This window comes from Lycorma delicatula, chromosome 3 (assembly GCF_047948215.1).
Source record: "Lycorma delicatula isolate Av1 chromosome 3, ASM4794821v1, whole genome shotgun sequence".
NCBI lineage: Eukaryota > Metazoa > Arthropoda > Insecta > Hemiptera > Fulgoridae > Lycorma > Lycorma delicatula.
The window spans coordinates 85,798,995-85,820,397 of record NC_134457.1 but is presented as its reverse complement, the minus strand read 5'-3'; the positions used below and the strand labels follow the sequence as shown (position 1 = coordinate 85,820,397).

The 21,403-nt window shown below is 29.9% G+C and overlaps 1 protein-coding gene across 5 annotated transcripts in view; it reads left to right on the top strand.

Moving 5' to 3' along the window:
* LOC142321764 (adipokinetic hormone/corazonin-related peptide receptor variant I-like) overlaps nucleotides 1-21,403 on the top strand; it is a 737,321-nt gene that overhangs the window by 649,785 nt on the left and 66,133 nt on the right. For all 5 annotated transcript variants that reach the window (XM_075360128.1, XM_075360129.1, XM_075360130.1 and 2 more), the window contains one exon: nucleotides 3,997-4,120. In XM_075360128.1, the coding sequence (XP_075216243.1) occupies nucleotides 3,997-4,120 (124 nt within the window). The remainder of the gene's footprint in view (nucleotides 1-3,996; nucleotides 4,121-21,403) is intronic.

The following is a 21,403-nucleotide window of genomic DNA, read 5'->3' as shown; positions in this document are numbered from 1 at the left end:
TCTTTCTTTTTGTCGTCTATGAAATCAAAACCACATTCTTATATTAATTAGATGATTTGATTACTTTAGTAATGTATTAGGATAATTTCATTCCGAGGTGGGGGATAATAAGTCTAATATTTTTGCTTTTTTGGTAAGTTATTGATTTTTTTGTTATCTTCAGATTGAATAAACGATTTCTATTAAATTTTTGTGATGACTTCTGAATTTGGCTCATTTATGCCATTTAATTTTCGTTACAATTAGCCACTGTGTGGGGATATACGATCACAATAGGAACATAGCTCGAAATTTTGCTCAGAGTAGAATACGTTTTTTCAATAATTCAGTATCTCTCATGAGGCTTACACAATTCTTCTTCGTATTGACTCCTATCAGACCATACATTAAATGGGTGAGAATAAAAAAAAAATGTTTCTTTCATTTTTTCACATAATAACTCTAAAAATCCATAACTTCCCGGCGAAGTCGGGAAATTGACTATATAAAGTTACGCAACTCCGGTTTTTAAAGATGTACTGGTCGAATTTATATTTTTATTGTTAAATGGTATTTTTTGTAATTACACCCTTGAAATTTATTTAATTTAATTCTTTATAGGCACTATTGAGGGGTTTTCTTTAGTGAATGTTCTGTGTTACTTTATTACATTACATATCTCATTATTTGTAAAACTATTTCTAAAATTTCAGCTGATATGTAAGACGCTTTTAACTAAAAGCCTCTTAACGACGCTTAACTTAAAAAACTTAAGATTAAATTAACCTAAAAAAATATGTTTTTAATAATTTATGAATACTACTTATTAATTTAGGATGAAATATTTTTTTTAAATAATGCTTGTGCGTGTTATACAAAACTGATACGTTTTCTTTTCGCTTAGACTGTTGTAACTACTACGTTAATCAGTATTCTCATGACTTAGATTTCTCCTTCTGTATTGATAGGCAAACATCACTAATTTATATGTTAACAAAGTATTTTTAAAAGGATTTTTTTAATTATGAATAGAGAAAACAAAAATCGTACCACCTCAATAGAAATTAAAGTAAATTAAAGATCATCTACTATGTAGTATATTAAACTTTCCCCCAAGTGTTAATATATATATATATATATCAAATATATATATATATTAAATGTTAATATATATCACAATGTTTGAAACCCCAGTTTAGTTCCAGTTAAAGATTAAGTTACATTTAACATTGTTTGAATTCCTCTGATATCAATACATATAAAGTCCTTGGTATTCATTAAATACATTGAATAAGACCAACTTCTAAACTGTGAAAGAGATTATAAACTGCCGTGGAGCATTATAAACCTGGATAATAATAATGCGTTTAGAGTAACAAGTTAACTGACGTAACTTTCCCAATACCGTTTACGTAGCGATTCAAAAGAACAGTTAGTTACAAGCGTCGCTGTTTAAAACACCTCTTAAACAATACTACATTGAGTAAAACAAAACATATATTCTGCTTTTGTAATCACATATCTCATCAGAGAAGCAGATGCATAAAACGTTTCATAAATTAGTTTCAAAATTTTTTCTTTCTAGATTTATCTACTTCTTTTAATAAACTGTATAGAAAATATAAAAATTGTTTAACCCTAACCTCTCTCTCAGAAAGAATATCATCTGAATAGAACGCCATAACTCAAAAGAGTGACTATATTAATTGACTAAAGTACTGATAACGCGGCACGGACTTTGATCTTGCACGGGTCTCACCCGTTTTCCGACGTTTAGATCTTGTGTTTCCCTGACCCTAAGCACATCTAATATTGTATATTTAAGTATAAAAATAATTTAAATTGACAAGTAGTTTATCAGAATCACCCAGAGGTAACCCGATACTATTTTCAAAAATTAAAATGTCTAAAATTCAAAACTTCATACTTCTTTAAGTTTTTACTGCCAGGTTTGTAGAATTACTGCCAGTTTTGGTTTTCTTTAACATTATCTAGTATCTAACGATACTAGCAACTACTAATTTTTCAATCTGCTAACAAAAAATCTAAATTTTCTCGCACTTTCATCTTTCTTTATAAATTTCATCACTATTAATTGTAATAACATTAATATTATATTTTTATTTTTATTATTCATAATATTAAAATAGAACATATAGTTCTATACTGGGTCTAATACACTATTCACTGCAGTCTACAGAAAAGTGCAATAAATTTTAACAGCTCAAAACTGAGATTAATTAACATTTAAATATAACAGTAATTCGTGTGACCGCTCGTTGCCAAGAACTCTTCCATAGTTTTCACGCGCAAGAACACAAGAAATAGTCAGTGGTGTTTATTTTAAATTCGAAGATCATTCAATAATTTAAGAGAGAAATGGCAACAATAAAAAAATATTAAATTGATAAACTTCAGGTTCGTACCCCTGATATAGAAAATATCAGTTGTTTGAAAAGAATTCACATTATAATAATCTCTCTTTTTATTTCAAAATGGCAGCTCCGCTTGAAACGTGTACCGTGGAAGAACAGTGTGTTATAATATAATGTTTTATTTTTTGATAGTATAAAACGAGCCGAATTTCCATCGCGGATGTTAAAACAGCACGGTAAAAAGTTTATAATAGTGAAAAGTTTTATAAATGGGATGAAGAATATAAATCGGTAGGACAAGTGTCACCATTTCATCGTAGTGGAAGAGCGATGGATGTTTCCTTAGACGAAAAAACCGCATTGCAAATCGCATTAATGAGATTATTTGCAAGGACAGACAAATGAAAATTTGGGAAATTCATGAAATTTGTATTGCAAATATCGGCATTGTCCATCCATTATCCATAATTAGCTGAATACGGTAAAATGTGTTCAAGGTGTGTTCCAAGTCAGTTGACTCAATATTACAGACACCCGATTTCACATTTTTACAGAGCTAAACAATGGTTTTTAGCTGAAGGTATACTGTTTTAGATCACTTAATAACTCGTAATGAAACTTGGATTCATCATTTTCAGCCGGAATCTAGATGTCAGAATATGGATTGGAAAAACCGAGTTCGTTGGCCAAAAAAAAATCCAAAATCTTCACGGTAAAGTGACAGTAATGTGTTTTGGAACTAAAAAGTCCCAATATATTGCTGTTATTTGGAAGAACAATGTACAATCAGCAGAGATTACTATTGTGACATGGTAGAAAATAAATTGAAAGTAAGGATTGAACATCCTGGTCCTCTCTCAAAAAGCGTAATTCTTCTGCATAATAAAAAAGAGATGAAAAATATTCGAAAGTCGGATTTGTTGCCACATTCACCTTACCGTTCCCATCTCTTATCGTGATATTTTTTTTTTTGTTTGGTTCTCTCGAAGTGTTTTTACGTTGCACCAAGTTTGGCAACAAGAACAGCTTAAAAGTTCGGTACAAGAATGTCTCAGATACAAACATAAACAATTCATTACAACAAAAATAAGAAAACTCTCGGAAAGATGGAACAAGAGCCTAAATGTAGCGGGGATTATGCTGAAAAGTAGTGTTAGTTTCATTGTCAATGAATAAATAATATCTGTTCTAGTCAATTGTCTCTTGAATAATTGAACGACACTCGGACATCGACTGCTTAAAAATGGAAAACTAAATTTCCTTATTGATGTTGAGCAATGTAAATAATGCATTGTTTCAAAACTGAAAAGAACACTTTACATCATCTGTCCCAGATTTTCATTTAGATGTGCATCACACAAAGCATCTAACATATGATAGGCACCAATTAAAGTTTCTTTTTTTTTAAAGTAATGATACTAATTATACAACCAATCTCTGTAGTGAACTGTGGAGTGAAATTGTTATTTGTAGGGTTGTATATCACCTGCATTTCAGGTGAGCTTTGTATCTTGGTTTATAGTACTATGTGAGGTATTCCTCTAAAATTTCGCTAATAAGCCTGACATGAAATATTTTTATTCTGGAATAAAATATATTGTTTTTATAAGTAACTTGTATTATTTTTTTTTTTTTTTTTCAGAAAAATTCCGTCGATCTAGCCTGGGTTTTCTTAGTCGAGCTAAAGGTCGAACATTAAAAATGACAGTCATAATTGTATTTGTGTTCTTCGTATGCTGGACACCATACTACGTTATGTGTTTATGGTAAATATGTCTAACAATATTTTTTTATATTTTTATTATTAATTTTTTTTTTAATTATTCTTTTTTATGAAGATCTTTGTCTAATTATTTATATAATTTTGGAAAAAAATAATATTTATTATGAAATATTCTACTTAAGAATATTTATATAGAAATTAAAAAAATACTTATAAATAAATTATTTAAATTTGACTACAGACGGCTTCGTCCTCGGCGAACTACTGCATACGAATAATTAAATTATGTAATTCAACTGATACCCAATTCACCCACTTTTTTGACACCCATTTCAGTGAGCGAGAATTTTATGCCAAACCGTGATCTCTATATTTAATTAGTCCTATAAACTATATCCCATAGTCTTATACTCCCTTAAACTAACTCACTGCCTTTAACCGATTGACTTCAAAATATAACAACATTCTTAAATGTGTGACCTCGTTAACCAATAAATAGGAAATTTTTACAATACATAAAAAAACGGGAAAAAATATTTTTTCCCCACATCCTTTTAATTTAAATTCTGTTGGGGCACAAGAAAAACCAAAGGTTTATAGACCTCCTGAGATATTAAATATATAAAAACAAATTATTCTACACTTTGAATAAAATTATGAGATAAGAAACCCTCTCTTTTTCTGTGTAGCCTCCGGAACCACCGTAAGGTATTACTTCAGAGAATGAATGAAGATGATATGTATGAATATAAATGAAATATAATCTTGTACAGTGTCAGGTCGACCATTCCCGAGATAAATGGTTAATTGAAACCCAACTACCAAAGAATACCGGTATCCACGATCTAGTATAAGGGACCTATGGTGACTATCACCACCCAATTGACCAATTGTAAGTAAACTTAAACGGCCTTAATGACTCACATTCAAACGTCATTCTACAAAAATTTATAAAAATTGAATTATCCAGTGTGAAGATATCAATCGATCAAAGCGGTAACTGATGAAAAATTCAAAAGATTAGGCTTCTTTCCTTATCCTGGTGAGAAAAGAATTCTAATTAATACAAGAATGTGATTTTGAGTCCAGAAATGACAAAAAAAAAGGTTTTTATGTCTCCCACCTTGATGATGTATGGTTTGAAAATACCGTACATCATCAGAAAATATTTTAGCTTTGAGCAATAGTTATTTGAAAAAACTTACCTATCCTTAGAGTATCCTATACTTGAGTAAAAGTTTGAGATATTAGGCTCATGAAAGCTAACCCACCGGGTTGGTCTAGTGGTGAACGCGTCTTCCCAAATCAGTGATTTGGAAGTCGAGATTTCCAGCGTTCAAACCTAGTAAAGTCAGTTACTTTTTATACGGATTTGAATACTAGATCGTGGATGCCGGTGTTCTTTGGTGGTTGGGTTTCAATTAACTAAACATCTCAGGAATGGTCGAACTGAGACTGTACAAGACTACACTTCATTTACACTCATACATATCATCCTCTGAAGTATTATCTGAATGGTAATTACCGGAGGCTAAACAGGAAAAAGAAAGAAAGGCCCATAAAGTCTGTATCTTCCTACCCCCCCCCCCCGCGACTGATTGTGAGGAAAATTAAATAGCATCAATACTACATACAGAATTCATTGCGCCAAAATGGTCCATTTAATCTGGACATATCAACAAAAAGTAGACCAATATACGTAAATAATCCGGAATATTTCAATGCTAAAATTGTGTTTTGTTGATAAAAGGTGGGGTCGTGAAACGTTAAGATATGAAAAACTCTGACATGCAAAATTTGATTCGATTAGCATACTTTCCCTTACTTACAGAATATAGTTTTTTTTACGCCACTTCAAAGTCAAAAGTAAAGTATGATTTATTTTAAACAATATAATAATTGCATAAAATTCATGAAGCTATTATATCGACGTAAACATGTACATTTATACTGGATACAGTTGGATATTGAAAACATGAAAATAAAAGTTTAAAAAGATATTAAGTAACGGTCCTATTCAGTCCCTTTGTTTTTTGGGGCTTATTTATTGGAGTATTTGAGTTTTCTGGGCATATTTATTTATTTTAATAAATCGGCCTGATTTGGTCCGAATGTTATTCAACATGGCTAAAATACGTGCACCCTTATCTAATGTGGTTGAAAGTTAGGCCAAAACTGAGCCTAATTTTTATAAAGCTAAAAATAATGAGCTATTCACGCAACAAGATTTATTTTTCTTCTGATGTAAAAAATTAATAATAATAATAATTAAATGAAATTGGACACTATCTCTAGTTTTTATGTAGATATAGTTAAATTATCTGTTATAAAATATTATACAAAAATTATTACTTTTATTTTAAGCTCTTAGAAGGTAAGGTTTTTAAACAATTTTAAAATTCTTTCTAATTTCAGAAAGTTTCATCTTGAAAAGCAATACAAAACATACAGTAACTATATACATGTATTTCCAATAAAAAATTAATGTTCTTCAACCATTTAAGTACCATCCAATTACAAATTTCATTTAGATCTCAAATGATTTAAAAACTTCTTACAATTACCAATAAAAATTCCAAAAAGGAAATTTTAATGTAAAATTGCTGAAAAAGCATTTCGGTTACGACAGGGTGAAATAATATCTATCGTAACGGCATATATCGCTTCACTCTGGTCCCTTTAACGCCAATTTTTTTCAAAACAAATCTGGTCATAATAATGGCAGGCCGTTTTATTTATAACTTTACCAATAAAGTAAATCATTTATAAAAGTGGTGGAATGGAGAATTTTTTAAATTTAAATAGTACTTTTACTTGAGTCATTAATTATCATTTCAATGCTTCGGTGTTATTCTCCACTTCTTTCTATTCCTTAATAATCTTTATCAACGTATTTGCATCATATGCTCTCCATCATCTGCTTTGTTAACATCAGTGTTATACAAGCAATCGTCGCCTTCTCCGTAATTTTATCTTCTACACATTTATTATCAAATCTACTATATCTGGATGTATTAATATTTTCCATTTAAATTTTTAAAGCAGAATTTTATGATAATTGTTGAAAAATGTAACGTATTTGTTTAATCTTAATCATAATATAGCTTATTTAATTTTTTTCATATTCATTTTCTATTTTTGATCTTTCTTTTATTGTTATAGTTATTATTTTTCAAAAGCCCCAAAGAAAAAAGCTTTTGAGGTAACATCAGGAAATTTATAAGGTTTAATCGTTTTGAGATTAGATGGTCATAAAAAAAAGTTATTATTTCGGCTAGTCTATGTGCTGTGACACCATCGTTTTTCTGATAGATAGCAATAGCTTGCATCAGGCTGGAAAAAATTTAATAAATTTAATTACAATTTCTTAGTAAACATTTTTATTTACAATACGGTTTAAAAATTTTTCTTAACCAAAATGGAATACAAAATATTAATTTTCAGTATAAAGGCGTTTCTTAAAACGCATGGGATTTTACATTACTAGACTTTTAAGTGAATTTTTTTCTGGAAAATGGATGGATCGTGGATCATGTGTTAATTAGTCACCAAGGTCTCCAGACCTAACTCAGTTAGATTATTGATTATGGGGTCGGATGAAAAGTGAGGTTTGTAAACTTAAATTTGTTCTTGAAATGATCTGATCACCGAATTTTAAGTAAATGCTCTTATATTTACGTGAATATTTTTTGGATTACAACACAAGATTTTCGGAAACAAGTTAAATGTATCAATTTAATTAAAACTAGCTTGAATATTAATAATTATGATTTTTTTTTGTTTAATTGTTATTGAAAATAATAAAAATTTCTATCTTGCTTTTTATTTAATTCTAATTTGTAGAACTAGTATTGTTTTTTATTGATTTTATTTACATAAATTTTCTTTGAATTAAATTCCCTAAAAATTTGTTATAGAAATTTATTTTTTAATTATAAATTTAGCAAGATATTTTACACCAAACCAGAAAAAATAGGGTTTTTGATTTGATTTTTTTTTACCTGGCGTTTCTCAAAAAATATTAGATATACAGTTTTGGGAACATTTATTTTTTTTTTAATTTCAGGTAAAATAAAATAAAAAAACCTAATTTTGTATTCAAAATAAAAATATTTTGATACCACATTGTACATCTACAGAACAAAATTCGGGTAAAAATATTTCGGCAGCCATAACTTGAAAATCATTTCCGGACCTACGATTTTTTTCGAATTCACCCGCTAGGGATATATTTGATCAAGTTGTTTCCGTTGTGTTTTTCTTTTCTCTTATCCTAATATTCTTTCAGTCTTTCTGAAGTCGCTTTCCTCCTTTCATCCAACATCTTGGATTCCTTTTTGGCTAAGATTTCCTTGACATCTTAGGTCTTCATTTTTCATTGTCGTTCTGATGTTCTGTCTGTCGGTGATGCTCTTTTCGTGGATTTTTTTTTGTTCTTTCATGTCTTCTTTAGCGTGTTTAAACCAGTTTGTCTTGATTTTTCTGTTCATGAAGAAATCGAAAATCTGTTTAGTCAGTCTATTTTTGTTCATGAATTTGATCTGGCTGTAGAAACTCTTTCTATGTTTATATAATTTTTTCGTCAATACAGTATTTACTGAAGTAATGCATGCCATCGCGTAATTCACGCACTTGAATTTTTATATAAATTTTTTTTTAAATATTCAAAAGCAAAATATTCACTCAAATAAATATCATTTTTTCACTGATTATCACTTTTTAGTTTCTTTATAAAGCTATTTAAAATCGTTTCCTCACATAAGTCATTCACCTATTTTTAGATTAAAAAAATGTTAATCAAAGAGGTGCGTAAATTACCCGAGTAAATACGGTATATTAAAAAATTACTCAATAAATCAACAGATTTACATAAAAACGTAATTTAAGATAGGTTTAAATTTAATCACTGAAAACTCTTTTAGAGATTTATTTGAATTAAGCGTAGAAAAGCAGAAGAAATGTTAGAAACTAGTAAAATGAATAAAGTCTGAGAAAAGTAGCCTGTTAATTTTGATTAAATTTTTTTCGTGAAAAAGGAGTCTATCTGTTTTTCAAACAATTTGAAGAAAAAAGTGTATATAGGTGCTCATAAAGCTCCTATAGCTTTATATCATATCATCCTCATTCATCCTCTGAATTAATACCTTACGGTGGTTCCGGAGGCTTAACAGAAAATTAGGAAGATGGAAATGGAAACAAAAACAGAGAATTACAGAACACAGAGAAAAACTATGAAAAATCATGACTGGAGAGAAGATTAAAACAAAATACAAAGTTTGTTCAGGCGGTCCAGAAATGGTCAAATCGAAAAAAAATTTTTAAACTTTTTTAAGGTTATTATTAAAAAATAAAATTGATAGTTTTACTTTAGATTTTACATAATTAAATATTCTAAGGTAATTATTTATTAGATTTCTTTTATCAATAAAGAAATTAATAATTTAAAAAAAAGGAATAACTTTGGAAAACAATATACACCCGTATTGAAATAGAAACTATCAACGAATAGTATTGTACTCCTAATTAAAACTTTAACATCAGCAAAGAAAATTAAAATATGAAAAGATTATAGTCATAGTTTTAATTAGTATTAAATTATTCGGCATTAGCTAAACGTGAGATACTTCAGTATGCTCAACTAATCACTAGTTCTGAATACTTGTGATATCCGATATTTTTTTTATGGGAAAAGTAAACCATGTATAATATCCTGGATTATAACGATTTAGTTTATTCAGATGTATTATATCAGACGCTTCAAGTTATTAATCTGCTGTTAATTCTTCTTTCATATGTTTTAAAGATTAACGAGATTAAATAATATATTCCGAGTCATTTATTAAATAAATCTGACTGAATTTCATCAGATAAATTTAATGAAGACTTTGTTCGAAGCTGAAGACTTATCCAAGAGAAGTCGAGATTACGATTAGAATTTTATAAAATTTTAAATAATTTATTTTTTACCATTGTCACGGCAAAATCTTATTACGTATTTACCTCTTGACTCGAGAGAGAAAGAAACTTAAAAATACATCATACTAAAAATATTATCATAGACTAAACAAATAAACATTTGCTTGTTGTCGTAATATTAAATAAGACAAGGATATGATGATGAAAAGGTAGATGATTCAATGATAACGACAAAAAACAGACGAGTTCATCATAACTTCATAAATCTCTCACAGTTTTGTTGTTTACAGTAAAAAATATAACGATTACCGTAACGTAAATGAAACTAATTTATATTTCTTGATCAGATAGTATATATTAAAACTGTAATAATAAAAACAGATAATGACATAAAAAATTCAATGTCACATAATATGGTGCAAATAATGTAAAAAAAAAAAAATTAATATGCAATAAGTTGTTTGTTATTAAGTTGTAAGAAAAATGATTAACAAGCACCTCCGTATGTTATTTCATAGGGAAAAATATGCAAGTAAACGTGATGTTGAAATTTTCTGGCATTTACATAGAGCTCAAAAATATAACCCTTCCATCAGTAATAAATTTAAGGTAGTTATGAGCACTTCACGATTAGTTTCCAACAAATTTGCAGGTTTAATTGAAAATCTAGAGTGATTGATTAAAGTAGAAAAAATATAAAAATTAGTATAAATCTAAATTTTTTCTTTCTCTTTCTGAAGGTAACATAGAAGTCTTTAAAACCATCTTAAATGACACTTAATTTAAATAAGTAATTTAATTTCTACTTCTGTTATAAATGTTGTCAAATGTTTCCCCCTGATAATAATTTATTTTTAAAGATATAATTAAAAAGGTTTCAGCCCAATGGGCTAAATAAAGAAACCAATAAAACCAGGATCATAAAACTCTCAAAGGCTTATGAAATATGTTCAAGAATATATATAAAAATAATAAAATCTCAAGGATGGGGAAACTGAGGCATTACATAATAGTTTAATGGCCCGAGTATTATATTATGTATGAATATTCCGGGTCTCCAGATATCCCATGAAGCTGTCTGAATTCGGGGCCCGCAGGCAGGCGCGTCCCTTGTTCGTGTCGTGTAAATGAGGTGTAGTCTTGTATAGACTCAGGCCGACTATATCAGGGTCGTTCGGTTAATTGAAACCCAACCTCCAAAGAACACCGGTATTCACGATCTAGTATTCAAATCCGAATAAACATGACTGCTTTTATTAGGATTCGAGTCTAAGAACTCAACTTCGAAATCAGCTGATTTACGACGATGAGTTTTACCACTAGGCCAACCCGGCGGATTCTACACAATGTAAAGACCGGAGGTAGTGTACTCGGGTGAATCCACAACTTAGACCAGGGAGAAATAAACAAATTTGAAAAAATAGAAAGAAATACACTGAGACTGAAAAAAAAAACAGAAGATTGGAAACTACAAAATAAACGATGAACTTGGCCGAAGGTAGACAAACAATCAGAAGCAATTAGGAAACGCAGATTTGCCTTCTACAGACATTTGATGAGACGGGACGAAAACAAACGAAGGAAAATTTTACCAGGGAAACAACAGAAAGACAACTACCATTTGATTTAAATAAATAAAAAATTTTAACAGAAGCAAAGTTAGAAACAGTGAAATCAGACAGACTAGTTCATATAAAAATTCATATCATACGAAGGATCCTAGAAGAAAAAACAAGAATAAAATGGAACCAGCAAAGGTGAGAAGAATACTCACGCAAAATTAAAAATTACTGGAAACAAAAGAAAAGAGATGCCAATAAGTGAAACTATTTATCGTGTTCCTACAGAGACCGATATCGATTCAAAACAAAAACATTTTTGTCGATACATTGAAACTTAAAAAAATTAGAAAAATTAACAAAAATAAAGTTTAATAAATTTTCTTTTCCATAAGTTTTTAATGTTATATTTTCAATATTAATTTACATTAATTGATATTTTTTTAAGAGAATACAACGAACTCAAAGTGCAAATCTGTGACAAAGTTTAACCCCTTTCAAAATCTCGTTCTCAATATTTTAATACCTATTCAATTTTTTGTTGTTTTTTTTTTTTTATGTATTACGCTCAATCCTCTTTTACTACTTAATTTACAACACAAATTTCATGGTTTTTAAGTTAAACTACTCCTGAGATAGAAAAGTTAAAAAGAAGAGACCACACACAGATATACACAAACATTGAATTTACGTATATAAACACAGAATTTTTAATCTATTTTTTTACATTTTTTTGAGTTCAAGAGATCTTTATACATCAAAAAATTAAAGTATTTTAAATGGGTAAATTCATACCAGTAGCAACAGGTTCACTTCCTTACTTTCCCGTCTAGATAGCGCTAAAGCAGAGATATAGCTCCAGAAGGGTAAGTATTGTAATCGATCTAATTTGAGCATATGCGGTTTTCACTGGATCTTGACGTTTTGACACCTAAGGAACCCCAAAAACAAAAAAAACCGGACGGAGATTTTCCGGATGTTAATATTCGTATGTACTTGTGTGTGTTCGGTGTTGGCCTCTAAATCTATATCCAGAACTACTGGACCGACTTTTACCATACATACAGATTATTTCTATATATGGATCCTTGATGCCATTAAATTTTCGACTTAAAAAGATCAATGGGATGAGACTGTAGAATATGGTCACCCTCAGCATCTCGAGATTTTGCCTAATAAAGGTCATACTTTTCTTAGGCACATTTGTTAACAATAAAAAAATAACAATATTTGAAAAAAAAAACGTTTTGTAAAATCGTACCTCCACCCCAAAAATGTTTTGATTTATTCTAGTCTTCTGCTGTCTTGACGTCACAGGTGAATGGTAGAATTAAATTAATACATTTATAGTGTAAAAAAGTAACTCGGTTTGGCTGGGTCTCGAACTCGATCGCCCGGTTGACTCGGTAGCTGGTGCGTTAAGCGTCGCGGCTACACCAGTCTTTCCGACCGTACAAGCGAAGTTTGTTCTATATAAGTTGTGAAATTACATTAGTTTAGTTAGTATCGACCGTCGCCGCTAGTACCGCCACACCCACGCGAATTAAATATAGTATGCGTGCGCACTTTAATTATAATCATTGAATTAAATTAACGAAAAAATATTGTATTTAAATAAAACGATAAATATTCTAAATTAAGTTTGTGTGTATGTATATGTAAGCCGTGCGTCAGAAACAACCCACAGTGGTATGACTTTCTCGGGTCGCGGTTTTAGCCACGTGGCGCTTTACCCCACTCGGAACGCGGCTTTAGCCGCGTGACAAGAAAATGCTACAACTGTGTTGTCAGCTTTTTTTACATTATAACAGTCGGAAAAGTAAAAACTGATCACGTTCCGAAAAATCTTGAAGTAAATGTTTTTCATAAATAATTAATAGGAAATTATTTTCCATTATCAAATAATACAAATTCTTGTTTAATAAATCTTTAAACTAATTTAAATTAATTGGTTGAATAAATTCTAAGTGCTATTTATTGCATTTAATTTATTTAATGTATTTATAAAGTTGTACAGGTAAATAGTTGAGCGTAAGGCTGACGAGTTGACATTAAAATTTTGTCTTTGTTAACGAAAGTAGTTGACAGAGTAGTAAAATGTATTCTCCAGTTTATGAGGTATTAAAACATCATGTAACTTTCACCACCTATACAATGGTGCAAGAAACACGTATTGCAGTACTCGTAAAGTTGAAATTTTTCTTGAAGCAATGGTTGAGAATGGATAGCTGGAAAGGCTGGACTGGCTTTTTGCTACTTAAGACGTTGTCGCAGTACACTATCACCTCCATTGTACTATTAGTAGCTCCAACATTATCAGACACCCTAAATAAAACTTCTGGGCTTTTATATGTTGAAGCTTTCTCAACTTTGACGAGTAGTACTTATTGTTTGAATGCAAGCTTTGAGTATTTCCGGTATGAAAGAGATTGTTAAGAAATGCAAATGTGTTACATACCTTTAGCATTACTATAACTCACATTACAAAATTAATCAATTTTTTATTAACGATATACCTTACCTTACCTTAGTAAGTAGCAGATGAAACTGCTGTAAAACAAAAACGACTCTTTTAGTGTTTCAAGTCTAAATAAAGAAGATTCTGCAAAATGTTTTCAAATAAGATAGTTTAGTTAGGTCACAAAAAAAAGATATTAAAAAAAAATTAAAGTATATATTTTTTTAATGATACTAGTACAAACTCTCTCTACCTCTGGAGTGTAATGACTCAGCATTTCTTCCAACAATTTAGAGAGTGGAATAGACCAGTACTTGCACATCTAACTCATAAACGTGGGTCAAATTTGTCTTCATTCGTCAAAAGCTTCCATTTCCTTCTGTCATCTATCAAGTCCTGTGCGGTTCCTAGGAAACTAAACACTTTATTACTCGGTCTTTGTAATATAGTTTAAGTCTGACCGGCGATCTATTTCCTTGTGGTGTCTCTTTATTATATACGATACGTCTTTACTACATTTTCCACTTTTTTCATGATTCGTTTCAACAAGTCTCCTAATATTTTTTTCATTCCAATTTTATATATATTTCTATACAATTTTTTTTCTTTCATAACTCTCCTTATTCGGCTGGCCCAAACAATGCTAGACAGTTTTCGAACAATGATTTTTGTATTTATTTATTTAGTTAATTTTCCAGTTTATATTTTTACACATATATAACAATTATTATTCTTTGGTTTCTTTTTCATTTGTTTAGTTTTTATTGCAATTCAGTTCACACGATTATTAACGTGCATAACATGTATCAGCTATCAGAAACCTTGTACTTATTTCATTCTTCATACTGCTATTTTTACATTCCCGGGTATATATGCTGCTGCAGCAACTTAGCTATAACGGGAAAGTATATAGATCGGTAAACAAAATCTAACAAAATTGTTATTTTTTTAAGTTAGTGCCTTAACGAGACATTTAAAAAACTTTTAAGCAAAAAACATAATAAATTTATATAAATTTTAAATAATCTATGAAAAATGTCAATGCTCCCAAGTTCAAAAACTTTATTTTTGTCTGACACGTTTGTACGTATGAGCATATATATATTGGCCTGTATTTGATATATATATATATATATATATATATATATTTATATATATATATATATTTATATATATATACCCCACTGACCGATTTGCTTCATAGATAAGTACACTGTCGTTGAATGTAAAGAAAATATAATTTTCTTCTTCTTCTTGGGATATATGTTAGGTCAAGATGCAGTTATTTAAAGATTATTACGGGTTACATTAATTTATGTTTTCTTTTCCTACAAACTTGGTAGACAGGGTTTACCTTCGGGCGTAAGGAATTTGTTGAATTTTTGCAAAAAATTGGAAAAAGGGGTGGAGGTATTTTGGTTGAAGTAAAATTTCAAATCTTTATTGGAGCAATTGAGCAAAACGTTTTCTTACATAAGTTGAAGTCTTTTTATCAAGATCACAAACTACTTTTATTTTATTTAATATTCACTCCCTTCCTGAAAAATGACTATATGTTTAGCTTATTTTAGCTATGTTTTGCTTCAGAAAAGGCGTTAATGAGAGCTTTTGTCATCTGTATTTTTTAGATCAATAGGCCTTTAAGCACTATAACAATTTTTTCTCCATCAACAAAAAATATTTTTTTTAATTTAAAAAAAATTTTGCAATTTATTTTAAATTCATCTCGTAATTACCCCTTTGCATTTAAAATGTAAAAATCTTAATTTTTTGATAGCCCTTACTTTTTATATTTCTTGAAAAAAATTAAGCCAAATATTTTCACACCCTTCCTAAAAAATTACATTTTTTTCTTCAATTGTTATCTGTGATTGGTGCCTGTAAGACTGTCTCTCGAGAGGTGATCTTTGTTATTTCTGGTATTAAGCCCATTGATATCCTTGCGACTGAGCACCAATTACAGTGTGATTCCAAAAAGGTAGGCCAACTTACCTCTGGGCGCATAAAAGAAATAGTCAACCAAGGTTTCCATTTATGGCAGGTAAGATGGACTAAATCGTCCGATGGCATGATATTTTTCCTGATGTGAGAAATATGCAGGTTGTTAGGTGGATTTACCCCAATCGGCATATTACACAGTTTCCTTCTCTTTGTAGTGTTTTTCGAGATAGATTGGCCAGATTTGGTTTAATTCAAGCTTGTGTTCGGAGTGTAGGGCCATTGATGATGTGCGCTATGTCTTATGTGTCTGCCCCAGGTACGAAACTGAACGTACCAAAATAGCTAGAGAGCTTGCGAGGATCAATTCTGGTTTTGATCTGCAAGTTAACTGGATAATTAAAAGGAAATGGAACAGAGTTGCTGGCTTCCTCAGATTCTTAGCCCTGCAGAGGGAGGCTGAGGGGGTCTGATGCTGTTACAGATGTACAGATAGAATAGCAACCCGGATGGTAAGGGGCCCACCTAGATACTTACTTCGCTAAGATGGACGTATTGGCATCGAGCTAAAGATACTCGACGTTAGCCGAGATACTCGCTGTTAGGATGAGAATGGTGTGTGGAGAACTCTGTGATGATGAAGCGGCGGTGTGGGAGAGTGTAGTCATTGACCTCGCTCCTGAAAGTAGACCAGAGCAGAGAGAAATAGGGTATATTTTCATTAGAGGCTTATTAAATTTGTGAATTTTTTTCTTGATTTTTAAGTATAGATAACTTTGAGTAAACTGAACTGGAGGACAAAATTGTCGTTGTTGCGATCAACACTTTGTTTTGTTGGAATGAGGGTAGTATTTTGGTGTTTAAAGCCTCAGTCATGTAATGATCTGAATATATAGACTAATTGAAATTATATATAGGAAGAGTTTTGTGTGAAACCTTCGGTGTTACAGTAGGCGTGGGGATCGTGCTTCCGCGAATCGATTAATTTGATAGTTGAGAATTGTAAGTTATGGTAGGAGGTCGTAGTTTGAAGAGGCCATACGAAGGCGATAATAAGTTGTGTAAGTACACTGATGGAAATGTCTGCCGAGGCATTTGCATCGGTGGTATCCTGACAGAAACCAAACTGATGACTGTGATGTGTTATCAGGTTTAGAGGATGTAAAAGATAACCTCCGGTAAAGCGGGGGTGGTGTGGCAACCGGAATCGTTACAAGGCGAGTATCTTCCCATACGGAGGTCAGGATTATGGCTGTACCTTTGTATTTTTTTACACAATTTTAAGAACTTAAATTCTGTAATTTATTACTTTCTCAATCATACTTTTAATAGTTTTTTATTTGACCAAGGGAGTCAAATTTTTTGTGATCATTTTGATATTTTTCATAATTATATTCTAAATATTGCATGATTAAGGCATTAACATTTTTAAAAAAATCATCCCATGAAGTATTTGAAATATAACTCAGTCAAGGATAAATCCGGGAAAATTATTCTTCAAACATTATCTTTCATATAAAAAATTTTAGTGATGATCCTAAATTTTTTTAAGTTGTAATTTAATGAAACTTACATGTCGCTGACATGTAAGTATCTACTAAAATATTAGGAAGCTTAATTTAAAAAAATAAAGGATAGAGTTGGTTTGTACTATAAAATCTAGTTCCAGTTAAGTTTGATATCATTTAACTATGGCTATATTGAATAAATGACATTGAGCAAATGCAGATTTTAAAGTCATATCGTTTTATGAGAATTACAACAAAAAATTGTGTGAGGTTACCGCGTAGGAGATGAATGAATGCTAGTCAGAAAAACAACGCGAATTCCCCTCCGTAATTACTGCTATGAAAGAGCAGTTTTATAGTACGTGAGCTTCTGAAAATGTAAAAGAAAAAAATATTCATTTAAATTCTAATTGCTATTAATAAATGTAATGTGTATTGCACATATAAATTAATGTAAAGTAAATAAAAATTTTAATGTAATATAACATATTATTAATGTAATGTATTGTGTTGTAATTCAGTTTTAACGCAAATATTTGATAAAAAACTATTATCATCTGTTTTACGTAATATTAAATTTACATTCTTCCTTTTTAAATACTCGTATTCTAATTATATTATACAATTATGCTTATTACAATGCTGGAACAATTCAACTTATTATATCTACTTGTTTCTGTTGTGATATTACACAAGAATGAGTGGACAGATTTTAATAGAGATTTAAGGATAGCCTTATTTTAAACCTGAATTTAATTTTACCTTAACTATCTGTTATCTTAAAAAAACTATTTTTGACAGGATACAATTTTTAATTTCTCATTTATTTTCTATTGTTGCTGCAGCAGCATAGTTATAAAAGGAAACTACAGCAATCCGCCACAATTTTGAGTACTAGCATTTTTGCAAATATCAACGTTTCAAGGCCCCCCAGGCCAAAAAATAACAAAAACCAGTTTTAGAAATTTCTGGGACATGTATGTAAGTAATTTTGTATGTTTGTTGTCCTGTATTTTGATTAATACCTCCGGACTTCGGTATCTACGTGATTTCTTCGAAAATGGCCCTAAAAATTTCTGTGTGTGAAGTATTGATGGTATTAAATTTTGGACAAAATTAAAAAAGGAAAGGGATAATTTTCGCAATTTCAAATTGTTTAAAAGTGAGCTTTAGTACGATTAAAAAACTTATTGAAATATTTAAAATTCCGAAGTTTTAAGTCGGATTTAGGGATCGGGGGATTTTCGACATTATTTCTAAACACTTTTGCCTCATATCTCAAAAATTCGTTGAACAAAAAGTTTAAATATAGCACGAGTGTTTCTCTCTCTCTCTCTCTCTATATATATATATATATATATATATATATATATATATATCGAAAATCAGTCCAAGAATCTTTGGCCTGATTTTCGATCCCTTGGGCAAGGAGACATCACTGTACCCATACATTTTTTTCAATAAAAATGATGGCCAATCGGGTTAACTTTACTGAAGAAAACAATTACTCCAATAAATAAAATTTTAAGCCCCCACAACCCAAAACACAAGGGGCTGAATGGACCCGTTCTTAAAATATCAGTTTCTTAAACTTTAATTTTCAAAGTCGAGATTTCAACTATATCTAGTATTAAACAACATGGGAGGATTTTTTTAAGTAGGGGGTCTAATTGTACCCAACTGAAAAATTGAAAAATGTTTTTGAATCTTTTATAATTTCTGATTCTTTTTTGGTTTTTCAAGTTGAAGCAGTCATTAGAATTGTTATTTGAGGTAACTTTCGGGCAAGGGCATCAAATGGGACTGAATTTTTTTTACATTTTTGTTTAGTTATTATACTGTAAATACAATATAATTTTGATGATAGAAACGTTATCTGGTCAATGGGGTCAACTGGAAAAACCTTTACTAAGAATTTTGATTTTTTTTTTCTAAGTTGTACTTTTAATATTACAAATTTTTAAGGTAAAAAGTAATTTGATCGTTGAAATTAATCAGAACCAAATTTTTTTGTAAACACTTTGATCTTTCTTGCAATTTTTTTCTAAATATTTCATAATTTGGTCGTTAATATTTAAAAACTGCATGATGTATTTGAAGTAAAATCCTGTCAAGGACAAACCCGGGAAAGTTAACACCCTTTGCCGGCTTTTTTTTTACTTTACTCACGATATAATAAAAAAGAATTAATAATACGAACTTAACGTTCTGAAAAACAACAATTTTAATTATAGTAAATATTTTTTTAAAGTTAATTTTGAAGGAAATGTTCCGTTCCCCTTCAGCAGAAATATTTTTGTAATTTTCTCGCTGAAGGTGGTAAATTCTAGAACTTAAACTGAGATTCACTTCCTATCAATAAAACTTTTCTATTTTTGGTTATTTATTCGTTTAAAATGGTTTTAGCAAAACATTTATAGGAAAATTAAAATAAAATAAACAAATTTTCTCAGAGATACTTTTTTATATTCTGAGGGTGAAACAAGGAAACCCATGAAGATGCATTTTTAAAGGTATAAAAATTAAACTAATCAAAATTTTTTTAAAAATAATTTTATCCGGAAATTTCTTGGAATATCAAATCTACCCCTAATATAAAACAATTTTTATGAATATTCGGGAAAGATTTAAGGAAATAAGATATACCAATTAGAAAAAAATATTTTTATGGAGATATTTTATACAATGTTGAACTGTAACACCAGTAGGGACAATAGATAACTTTTGGTGTCTAACAAAGACGGAAAATTAACTAGTTTAAAAATCTATACTATTTCTCTGCACTGTATTATACCGTTAATATACATAAATGGGAATGTACAATTTATTTACATTCCTATTATCTACAAATAAATTTAGATGCTCTCGTCAAATAGTTTTAAATGAATTAACAGTAGCATATCATTATTTTTGTTGTACCTCTGATTAGAAGTCCACTAGAATTTATATCATATGCATGTTCGTTATGCTGCGCTGTTGGTCTTTGTATTTTATATCAACTGTTTTTTTTTCTAATGTATACTTCGCAGTTTGTTCAATTTTTGAACGATAAGCAACCCCAAGAAGGCTCAATAAGATGATGATGATATTATGAAATGTAAATGAGATGTAGTCTTGTACAGACTCTGGCCAACCATTCCTGAGATGTGTAGTTAATTGAACTCCAATCACCAAAGAACATCGGTATCCAATTTCTCGTATTCAAATCTGTAACTTATCTAGGATTTGAAACTCAGAACCTTCGACTTCTGCTGTTAAAAAACTAATTTGAAAATCAGCTGTTAAAAAACTAATTTGCGACGAAGATTTTATCACTTGGCCAATAATATTTTATTATAAATCAGAAAAGTAAAAGTAATTTTTAGGTTAAAAAACCCCATAAATGAAATCAACACAATAGATTTTGAGTATCAGTAGCATTGTTTTAATAAAACTGACAATATAAATTATCGTTATCTTTTAATTAATGACTGTGCCTTAGGTAAAGTAAAATAAATAATAGGGTGAACCTACCTCTTGCTAGCTGCCTTCACTTGTCTCACCCACCACCCTTTTCTTTTTAGTATTATGTATGCTACTGACTATCGTAAAAAGTAGCATACAAGGAGAAGGCACGTATTTACGCTTGTTTTAGTAATACATATATTCTTCAAATTAATTCTGATAGAAAAGATTAAGAAAATAGTTTAACCAACATATTATAATATTTTATTCAATAATATAAGAATAACCTACACTAAAACATAAAAAATATTAAAGAAGTACACAAATAAATAATCTCACGTATGAATGAATGATACGAGTGACATGAAACCGTTACCTGGCTTCAAGATGAATTTTTGTAGAATTAAAATTCGAGAAAAAGAAATATTGAACAATCGAATTTTACACGTACGTTAAACATGACAGTAATTTTATTTTAATGCTTCATTATAATACATCCCTGA